Source organism: Oncorhynchus keta, chromosome 24, assembly GCF_023373465.1.
Source record: "Oncorhynchus keta strain PuntledgeMale-10-30-2019 chromosome 24, Oket_V2, whole genome shotgun sequence".
In the NCBI taxonomy this organism is placed as follows: domain Eukaryota; kingdom Metazoa; phylum Chordata; class Actinopteri; order Salmoniformes; family Salmonidae; genus Oncorhynchus; species Oncorhynchus keta.
Window position 1 is genome coordinate 32,269,806 of NC_068444.1, and position 11,674 is coordinate 32,281,479.

General features: G+C 42.0%; 1 protein-coding gene across 5 annotated transcripts in view; it reads right to left on the reverse strand.

The window, feature by feature from the left end:
- Positions 1 to 7,003, reverse strand: part of LOC118357734 (protein shisa-6-like) — a 68,271-nt gene extending 61,268 nt beyond the window's left edge. For all 5 annotated transcript variants that reach the window (XM_052478158.1, XM_052478157.1, XM_052478156.1 and 2 more), the window contains exons 1-3: positions 6,961 to 7,003; positions 5,538 to 6,460; positions 1,193 to 1,353 (exon numbers count right to left, since the gene is read on the reverse strand). In XM_052478158.1, coding sequence (XP_052334118.1) covers positions 1,193 to 1,353; positions 5,538 to 6,070 — 694 coding nt within the window. In that variant the 5' untranslated portion in view covers positions 6,071 to 6,460; positions 6,961 to 7,003. The remainder of the gene's footprint in view (positions 1 to 1,192; positions 1,354 to 5,537; positions 6,461 to 6,960) is intronic.
- Between the last annotated feature and the right edge of the window lie 4,671 nt (positions 7,004 to 11,674).

The following is an 11,674-nucleotide window of genomic DNA, read 5'->3' on the forward strand; positions in this document are numbered from 1 at the left end:
AGGTCTCAATTGTAAATGAGAACTTGTTCTCAACTTGCCTACCTGGTTAAATAAAGGTGAAATAAAAATAAATAAAAATGATCTACACTAACAGGGCCTCTGTCTGTCTTTCTTCCTCTCTCTACTGTCTCTATCCCTCTCTTCCTCTGTCTACTGTCTCTATCCCTCTCTTTCTCCCTCTACTGTCTCTCTCCCTCTCTTTCTCCCTCTACTGTCTCTATCCCTCTCTTTCTCCCTCTACTGTCTCTATCCCTCTCTTCCTCTCTCTACTGTCTCTATCCCTCTCTTCCTCTCTCTACTGTCTCTATCCCTCTCTTTCTCCCTCTACTGTCTCTATCCCTCTCTTTCTCCCTCTACTGTCTCTATCCCTCTCTTCCTCTCTCTACTGTCTCTATCCCTCTCTTCCTCTCTCTACTGTCTCTATCCCTCTCTTCCTCTCTCTACTGTCTCTATCCCTCTCTTCCTCTCTCTACTGTCTCTATCCCTCTCTTCCTCTCTCTACTGTCTCTATCCCTCTCTTCCTCTCTCTACTGTCTCTATCCCTTTCTTCCTCTCTCTACTGTCTCTCTCCCTCTCTTTCTCCCTCTACTGTCTATATCCCTCTCTTTCTCCCTCTACTGTCTCTATCCCTCTCTTCCTCTCTCTACTGTCTCTATCCCTTTCTTCCTCTCTCTACTGTCTCTATCCCTCTCTTTCTCCCTCTACTGTCTCTATCCCTCTCTTTCTCCCTCTACTGTCTCTATCCCTCTCTTCCTCTCTCTACTTTCTCTATCCCTCTCTTTCTCCCTCTACTGTCTCTATCCCTCTCTTCCTCTCTCTACTGTCTCTATCCCTCTCTTCCTCTCTCTACTGTCTCTCTCCCTCTTTCTCTCTCTCCCTCTTGTTCTCACTCTTGCACAAATCGGATGATTATAGGATGTTAACACAGGAGATTACACCATTGACAGGCAGCATGCCGTAGACACACAATGTGTGCACTCGTACACAAAGAATGAGTCCACTGACACATTTTAAGTTCAGTAACAGTCTCATGCAGATGATTAAGCAGGTCAAAGTCATGAAGGATAATGATGATGCACCAACACATTCACACACTTTACACAGTATTCTCATACCACTACACCAAATGTGTCTTTGATGATATGTACCCAAAACAGTAGAATATATGTACCAAACTATAAAGGTAACGTACCGTGGCTGGACTTGGACTGGTGGACAGGGGTGTAGTGGTTCTTGGAGGAGGTTTGTTGAGGAGTGTTGTCTTTGGGAGAGCCGTTCATCGCTGCAAAGTTCTCACAGTCGTACTGAGATATGGGAATGGGCCCCTGCTGCCTCAGGATGTCTGCAAGGGCCCTGGGGACACACAGAGAGAGAACTTTGAATATTTTGAGCACCAACTGTTACTGTTACTAATATTTAGCTAACTTCTCCAAGCAGCTACACTAAACTCCAAGGTGAGTGAGTGTTCTTGGCACTGGAAGGTTACAGAGAACCCTTCATAAAACAGAAGAAACAGACACAGAGTTGTGTTTATGAGAAGCCGTTGTAATTAGGTTGAACGGTACTGTTTTTCAGGCCGACGCCAGGTGCGTATGGAGGTATGGTACCCTCGGGGACGAGGAGGAGAGGGAAGAGAGGGAATAGAAAAACTCAACAGCCTCATGAAAGAAAATAACAACAATATTCAATTGTTTTTCTGGCAGCACTTCGGAAGAGGAGGAAATCAAATGATTTTTGCATTGATGCAGTTGCTCCAAGCCTTGTGCATTTCAAATATCTCTACAGCATAACCTTTGCTGCTCTATAAATATGGTTCCTGTTTTTTAGTTATTTCACACCTGTGTTTTTCAGTTAGGTACTTTAACATTGGATGTGCTGTTGTGCAGATGTGAACCTTTACTTAACTTGGCCAGTCAGTTAAGAAAAAAATGATTAGTTACAATGACGGCCTACCCTGGCCCGATTGTGTGCCGCCCTATGGGACTCCCAATCACAGCCGGATGTGATGCAGCCTGGATTCAAACCAGGGACTGCAGTGATGCCTCTTGCACTGAGATGCAGTGCGTCAGACCGCTGCGCCACTCGGGAGCCCATTATAATGGTAACTTTGACCTTAACGTGATACATTATTCACTGTCTCGAGCTTAGTCATGGGTTGAGTCATGCATGTATGAAAGGACCATGCGTCATAGAGGGAGAGTACAATGTTTGTCAGCGGTCGCTCATCGATGTCTTCTCTCCAACATGTGTTGTCCACTCGTCTGTGGTAACTGTAATGTGGCAAAGCCCAAAGGGAGCCGGGAAACAGCTGAGAAGACACACATAACTACAAACAGCTACTTGGTGGAAATCTCCAACATAATGCTGATTAACCCATGTCAGTTCACCACTGCAGGCTATGAATCCACACACCACCACCACCACCGAGAAAGTGTTAGTATGATAGGTGGTATGGAAGTGGGGGGGGGGCTTTGAATAGAAGTAATATTTAAAATTCTATTGTCTATAACAGTCAACTGATAACAAACTGGTTTGACAAAGGCCTTGACATTATTTATTAATTCAATTGTACCCCTTTTTCTCCCCAATTTCATGGTATCCAATTGTTTTAGTAGCTACTATCTTGTCTCATCACTACAACTCCCGTACGGGCTCGGGAAAGACAAAGTTTGAAAGTCACACGTCCTCCAATACACAACCCGACCAAGCCGCACTGCTTCTTAACACAGTGCGCATCCAACCTGGAAGCCAGCCGCACCAATGTGTTGGAGGAAACACCGTGCACCTGGCAACCTTGGTTAGCGTGCACTGCGCCCGGCCCGCCACAGGAGTCACTGGTGCGCGATGAGACAAGGATTTCCCTACCGGCCAAACCCTCCATAACCCGGACGACGCTAAGCCAAGTGTGCGTCGCCCCACGGACCTCCCGGTCGCAGCCGGTTGCGACAGAGCCTTGGCGTGAACCCAGGGTCTCTGGTGGCACAGCCTGCGCTGCAGTACAGCGCCCTTAACCACTGCGACACCCGGGAGGCCCGGCCTTGACATTTTACGAGTATTTTTACGAGGGAAATGTGCATAGACATTGCTGTGTGTCTGGATTTATCCGTTTCCATTTTAAGGAATGATGCATCATCAGTGCTCTCCATATTATTACATCGGGTTTATAATTATTCGCCTACCTCCTCATGCCTTTTGCACACAATGTACATAGACTCCCCCTTTTTTTCCTATTGTGTTATTGACTTGTTAATTGTTTACTCCATGTGTAACTCTGTGTTGTCTGTTCACACTGCTATGCTTTATCTTGGCCAGGTCGCAGTTGCAAATGAGAACTTGTTCTCAACTAGCCTACCTGGTTAAATAAAGGTGAAATAAAAAATATATATTTTTTTTAAATGATGCAGAAACCAGATTCATCACAACACCTGCAATGAAAAATGCTCAAAAGAGACATCAAATATGCATCAGTAGGATCAGTAGGATCAGTAGGATCATTCCCTCACCCACACACCTGGTTTGCCAGCCAACAAGTCTGCCTATCCAAATCATTTAGATGTTTCGCTTTGAACACCTCTGCAAAACAAATGTAGCTACTAAAACAATTGGATACCATGAAGGGTAGCCTAGTGGTTAGAGTGTTGGACTAGTAACCGAAAGGTTGCAAGTTCAAATCCTGAGCTGACAAGGTACAAATCTGTCGTTCTGCCCCTGAACAGGCAGTTAACCCACTGTTCCTAGGCCGTCATTGAAAATAAGGTTTTTTTCTTTAACTGACTTGCCAAGTAAAATAAAGGTAAATTTTAAATTTTAAAAAATGTGGCTTTCATGTGTACACTACTGTATTAATGGCATTCTGGCATTTAACCTCAATTCTGTATAATCCAATAGAATATAATTTGGAAAAAAATATGCACCATTTGAACTATGAGTGGGTGATAGGGTGATTTTTATAAGCAGTGTCAGACTGTATTGGCAGAACATATCTCTACCTGGTTAAAAGTCCAATGTTTTTTCATATAAAAGAGTTTCATTCCAAAATGCAATATATCCATTTTCAGAAATGTTGGTAAATTGACATGAATTAAAAACACATCTTGTGAAAGAGATAGAGCTAGTCTTTTTTCATCTTACCAAATCCACCCCTAACGTCCAAACTCCAATAGAAAAGTACCCCTATTGGGTTTTTAAAAAAGCTACATATAATGAAGTATCAATATATAAATAGATAACTTTCAACCACATTGTGCCAATATCACATAGCAGATTTTTGTATCCAGAAGGTTAACAGTGTATGCAATGTGTGTTTTCTTTTGGTAATTTAAGCAACTTTTGCAACAATCGCAAATCATTTGCTTTTCAATTATGGATTGGTTGAATGCTTATTGGCTGAGTGACAAAGCTCACTGTTTACAGCCTCCGTAGGTTTGCAGTGTTTCCCATGGCTGGGGATCGGATCAAAGAACCCTACAAAGGAGTTCTTTATAGAACGTTTAGGGGTGCCACATATGGAGCAAGCAGAACCAGAGCCATATATAGTGGGGTCTGAAATTATTGACTCTATTGACTCTACAAACATGAGCAATGACTGTTTAAAACAAATATTCAAATACTGAGCTATATTGTGTGCTCAAAAATAATTGGGATATTTTAATATTTTATACTAATACAATCCTCCAGAGAAACAGATTTGGTTTTTCTTAAAAAGGTATGGGTCAAAATAAAGAAAGTAGTCCAAAATGTAGTATTTGGTCCCATATTCCTAGTATGCAATGACTAAATCAGGCTTGTGACTCTAAAAAATATGTTTCCTGTTCGTTTGGGTTGTGTTTCAAATTCTTTAGTGCCCAATAGATATGAATGGCAATTATTATAAAGGAATGGTAATTAAGTATTATCCGTTATCATCGTAGCATCCACATGAATGTAGAAGTGTTTAGAAACATATTATATACTTATTTACAATAAACGTGACTCCAAAATGACACAATATATAATTTACCATTAATTTCTATTTGGCACAAATCTAATCTTAAGCACATCTAAATCACATCTAAAGTTAACGTTTGAAAAGTATGAGAACAGCCACAATTCATACACATAGAATGGGACCCATTCATGTCAGATATAACAACTGACACGTGAAACCTCACAGTAGGCTGAACTATGACCTCTGACCCTTAATTGCCATGGAGTAATATAGTCAGTCTACTGTACAACTGTTCCAGGTGCGGCTAGTGTTCTTAGTTCAAGGGTTAGATCTCTTGGTGTACTGTACTAGCTTAGACAACTGGGGGTTGTGGATACGCCCCATATTTACTCGGCCATGTTATACGGAAAACTGAAGATTTCAATTGACAGATTGATAATCCATACTATATTTTATACTGCATGCGAACATGATTTCATTACAGAATAATATGTTTAACGACATTGACATTTTTGTATCAAGACATTATAAACCAGATCATGTTGCGGCACACATACGAGCGGGCTTTGCACCCAAGCAGGCGTTCATTAATTCAGTCATTCTGACTTACCTATGGATATTCATTTCCTGAGGAGGCTCTGTGGCTTTGTCGTAGGCAACTTTAGCCGAAACTCCCACCACTAAAATAAATGCTATGATCCCACAGGTGATGTACACCGCAGTGTTCGTCTGGTCCATGCTCGGGTCAAAAGGCTGTCCCGTTGAGGCTGGCGACGGGGGGGGCGTTTTCACCCAGTCCGGCGTGTTGTAGTTTTTACAACTTGACTGATCCACTCGTTTTTCTTTTTCCTGGCAGCAGAACCGCAGGAAGCAGGACCCGCAGCAGTAGCGGTGAACCGTGTTGTTACACGCAAACTCTCTGTCAAATTGTCCGCTCACATCGTAGTAACCCGTGCACATATCGTAGTCCTTGGTCGTGTTCTTCTGCGGCGCAGCGGTGGGGACCGCCGCGGTGATGTTGGCTTCTTTTGCCTTGGGAGTCCTCTTGGTCTCCGTCTTCACTTTCTTGCTTCCCGTGGCGGCGCAGAAAACGCTCAGGGGATCCAGGTATATGAGGAGCAGCAAAAGGTGCCGTATCCCCATGGTGTGTCTAACCTGTCAATTCACTTCTGACGCGACGCTTGTGTTCTTTTCTGACTTGATACTTATAGTGAATGTGATAGGGCTCTTAGTCTGTCAAGGCTGTCGCAACCCTGGCATGCGCCACTCGCGTTGGTCCCCTCAGTATCGATACTGTTACCATACTGGGTAGAAGAGTGAGTTAAGTTTATCATTAATAGCAGAGCTTCTGCAACCCATTGCGCTCTGATAGGAGAGTCGAGAACCGGGGACTCTGTGCTTTCCGCTGGGTTGGAGGTTCTGAAATCGACCGGGTGTCGCTGTCCAATGTCCTGATTTCTATGGCGCGCCTTAGGTCGAGCTGTCTTTAAACAGTAGGGTTTGTGCGCACATCTTGCTGTGGTGAAAGTTGCGCTGTAGAGGAAACAAGCAAAACGCTTAATTAGCCATTATCCGCACGTCAAGGGTGGCGCATTAAGTCTACCAACTATTCAGCCACGCGATGGAAAACACTCATTTATTCCGATAAACGTTTTTTTTTGTCACAACCTTTCGTGAAGTATTTGACATTCAGGGCTTCTGGGCTTATCATATTGGCTGCATGCAGTCAATACGTGCTTGTTTAAATCCCTTTCAATGCGCAGACGTTGCAACTGGAAATATCCAAATGCATACAATTCTAACAGCGTAGAACCCATATGTACAAAACTGTTTTAATTGCAGCCAAATATTTGTTTTTACTCAGGCTATTCGTTGGCGATATTTTACTATTTCAATATATTAGACTGCTTAAAAGTAAGGTATTTAATTTTACCTTACAGGAAAAAGCACAACGCAATGTAATGTAGATATCTGCATATGAAGCTAAGGCACAAGCAATAGGTCAAAGTTAAAGTTTTGGTGATAAAACCTACCTCTATCAAGATTGCCGTTGACTTGCTTGCTCTCTGTCTGGCGCGGAGAGAGTGAATAGAATATCAGAGCTCAGCAAGAGACCACTTTCCACTTCTCCCCTCCCTCCCCGTCTCTCTTTTTTTCTCCTTCCTCCCATCCTTCGTCTCCCTCTCAAGGCGTCCACATCCATAGGTTCGGCTTGCTTCTAGCAGAACTCAGCTATGCGAAGCAACCATCTGTGCTCTCATACTCCCTAAAGACCTTTGCTTGAAAAACGAGAAATAAGCGGCAATATTACTGTGACTAGCTACCATAGTCACAACATAGCCAGAAACACGGGGTAAATATTTTGATTTAGATGTCAGCGTTATTTGATTCTAATTAATTTTGGAGTAGAATTTCCTTTTAATAAGTCACCAGAACTGACCTTCTCACAGTCATTCATTATAGATTCTGTGAGTTTTGCCTATTAGTGAAACACTGAGAAAACACGTAAGACTGTGTGTGTGTGTGTGTGTGTGTGTGTGTGTGTGTGTGTGTGTGTGTGTGTGTGTGTGTGTGTGTGTGTGTGTGTGTGTGTGTGTGTGTGTGTGTGTGTGTGTGTGTGTGTGTGTGTGTGTGTGTGTGTGTGTGTGTGTGTGTGTGTGTGTGTGTGTGTGTGTCAGAGGGAGAGAGAGAGATTCTCACACGCCTGCAACAGTTGACTGATCACAAAGCCAGGAAGCAGTTGCTTAGTAACCACTTTTTACTATTGCCATCCATCCTTGTTGTGATGAAAAATGTAAACCTCCCGATAGTAAAGAGCTCCTCTGGACTAGAGGGATGGATGTGCTCTGAGACATATGCACAGTCTCAGATGCAAACTGCACTGTACTGTATATCTATTTTATACATATAGTAAACAGCACAGACTGCTGCTAGAGCACAATGAGGTAATGGAATAGGCAAGCTGCTTATAACACCCCTCTGAAAGCACACGTTTCATGAATGGGCTATGTTTTCTCATTTCTTATTAATTAGCTTTTATTTTACCAGGTAAGTTGACTAAGACAGAACACATTCTCATTTACAACAAAGATCTGGGGAAGATTTGTAGGGAACTGGAGAGGTTTGTCGAATGAGCCACTTGGAAACTGGTGAGAATGAAAAGAACAACTAAACCACATGTAAAGATAAGGAGTTAAATCAAATCTGAATTGGCTTCAGTGCTCATGTAGTTTGAGGGGTGAATATGGCACATAGGGATGTGTGAAACTTACTTCTGACCTGCCATTTACACTATAAAAGTGGCACTCGTTTAGCCACGCTTGCCTTGCCCTCATGTGGGTGCTAACAAGCTAGCAAGCAAGCTTATAAAGTGAATGGCTTCCGATGTTTCAATGTCGCTTCCTAGTGTAAATGGCCTGTCAGCCTGAAGTATCGTGCACCAGCGAAAAGCAAGTAAGATGCTTCAGGAGGGTGGTAAAGTGTGCTAGCAAGGCAGAGGTCCTGAGTTCGAACCTTGGTGTGAACCGAATCAGGAGGAAGTAGTACTTGCTAAGCAAACAGTGTCATGTTCTTTACACTCACATCTGTGTGCTGCTGTGAAGATCTGTTTTCGAAAGATTACAGTGAAATGCACCTCTCCCAGCTAGCACATTTGGTTCCTTGGAAGTTGTGGGAATGTACGTTTCCATTTTGTTCTGGGAACGAAGCCATAAGTTTCCAAATCCCCCCAAAATATATATTTTTTTAAACATTCTGAAAATGGAAATGAACATTCGCCTGTTCTGGGATTGTACATTTTTAGGTTGCAGGGAGGTTCTGATAACGTTTTACTATGGTTCCCTGACATGTTATTTTCAATCATACAAAGCTGTTAATTTTAGTCTATTTAAACAGACCACATTTCAATGGAAACAAGCACTCATTAAGATCAGTTTTTGCCAATTAGTGGGCGTGACCAACATACCTGAACATACTTAACAAGAGAGAGCGAATTTTGTTGATGCTGCAAAAAAATATTCAATAAAATTCTTAGAAAAATCTTTCAACTTTACAAATGTTTTCTTGTGTTTTTATGGAAAGTTTTCCTGAGAACATTGCTTTAAATAGAACCATGAGGAAACCTGTAGGAAATCTTATGCTGAAGTACTGAAATTTCTCTCTAAGAAACATAAGGTTCTCAGAACCTTATATGCTAGCTGGGCTTTCAGTTGTATCTTATCAGTTCCTGCAATAAACTTGATTGAGGGACCCAGTTTCAACTGGTTTGGCTTAAATGTAACAGCAACTTTCCATGTGGGTGGTAACAGACAGGGATTGATAGCGGTGGGTTTTTGGTAAAGTTTTAGTCATTTGTCATCCTCTTTTGTGTCAGTTCATTCCCTGAGCAGAACATTCAGAGATCACCTCTTCTATTCTATTCTATTCTCACAATCATCCTCTCAATGCTCTCACTTTCAGAGGACTGTACAATCCAACCCAATCCATTTCCAAACGGCTTTTAAATATATCCCAGAAACATAATCCTCATCTCTCCCCACTCTGAGGCAATGGAGAATACATTACTAGTAAATACAGACATATCTGTGAGTGAGGCTTCATCTTCTGCTCAGATATGTTTTCCCTGTACAAGTCTGCAGTTACAGTGCTGGCAAAGCAATGAAGCGCAGCCCCATCTGAGATCCAGAGAACCCCCCCTTCCATTCCTACTGTTCCATGTCGAGCAATCCTTTATGCATGCCATCACTCTCCTGCCATTACTACAACCCATTTTCTTTTCAAAACGCTGGTTCCCAAATTACGGTAAGAGCCCAGGCTGGTACAACTGAGGGCTTTTAAGAGGAACTGTCTGCTTGAATGTGGCTGTGTGTGTAACCGCCGCGTCCTGCTGGAGAAAGTGCTTTGTCAAGGGCTTCAGATAATGCTCCAGTTGTGCCCTCTGGGCGCTAGGCAGAGAAAGGAACTGTTGGGGCTATGGGGTCGGAGAGTGGTTGCTTGGACCGAGTATTAAAACACACACAAAGTGGTATATCTATGCAGGACTCCTTCTTTATTCTCACATAAAGCACGAGACCTGCGTTTCTACAGCGATTGTGATTTTATTGTATCGGCAGGTTAATGATGTTGGCAAACGTACAATTAAACTGCTTGTCAAGCCGTTAGCTTTGATTTTCAGTACAATAGAATGTGATGATATAATACCCAGCTAGCACATAATGTTCTGAGAACCAAATGTTTCTTTAAGCTTGGTGAGAGAATGGCTGTCCTACAGTTACTTTGCATACAACCTTCCCACAACATTCTAGGAATGGTTCAGGATACCCAGCTAGCGCATAACGTTCTGACAACCATATGTTTCTTAGGTGGTGAATTCAGTACTTGGTTCACGGTTCTATTTAAAGTGATGTTGTCAGAACATTTAGAAAACTTTCCATAAAAACCACAAGAAAACATTAGTAACGTTCAAAGAATGATCTAACAATGTTATTTAAAATCATATACATTCTGTTGTCATCGTCAACAAAACTCTCTCTATCCTCTATCTTGTTAAGTGTGTTCAGGTGAGTTGGCCGCGCCCACTATTTGGCCACACCTGATCTTAATGAGTGCTTGTTTCCTTAGAAATGGGGTCTGGTTGAAAAGACTAAAATAAACAGCTTAACAAAACTGCAAGCTCAATCCTGGTGGGGCAGTGAAATATAATAGGTTCCAATCTCACTGATACCGTGCAACAATAAAATGTGTTTGCATGATTAATGCCTCTGGAAATTAATTGCCACATGACCTATCTGTGCTTGGTGTTCAAAACAGTTAACAGTTAACCCATAGTGCATCTAAATCTAAAAAGATTTAGATGCACTATTGTAAAGTGGCTGTTCCACTGGATGTCATAAGGTGTATGCACCAATTTGTAAGTCGCTCTGGATAAGAGCGTCTGCTAAATGACTTAAATGTAAATGTAATGTTATTAAACGTCTTCTTGAAGCGAACGTTATTTACCTTAAAATAACCTGTAATTTCCGTTCTCGGAACGCTAATAAAACCTCCCAGGAAAACTTTCAGAAAACCATAGTAAAACTTTCTCAGAACCTCTCTGGAACCTAAACATGTACCTTCCCAGAACAGGCTAAATTTTCACTTCCGTTCTCAGAACATTTTTTAAAAATCATCTGTTTTCCCAGTCAGGAAACATATAGCTTCGTTCCCACAACTTCCAAGGAACCAAAAGTGTTAGCTGGGTATTGACAGTAAATGCATAATGGATTGCATTTGGAGTACATGGCACTTTTTCAATTGCTATAAGCACTTTTCGTGTAAGTTTGAGAGTGAGTGTGTGCGTGTGTGTGTGAGACTATTCCAAGGGGGAATGCATGCCCGCTGTCCGTCCTTTCCCAGGTGTTATCTGGCTAACTGGCTACAGCTGTAACCACTTACATTTCATTTACACCCTCTGTGCACCTGATAAATATTTGGATATACAGTACCAGTCAAAAGTTTGGAAACATCTACTCATTCTAGAGGTTTTCTAAACATTTGTGCATTGAAGAATAATAGTCAAGACATCAAAACTATTAAATGACACACATGGAATCATATAGTAACCACAAAAGTGTTAAACAAATCAAAATATATGTTATATTTTACATTCTTCAAAATATCATTCCTCATCAGCTTCATGAGGAATGCTTTTCCAACTGTCTTGAAGGAGTTCCCACATATGCTGAGCACTTGCTGGTTGCTTTTCCTTCA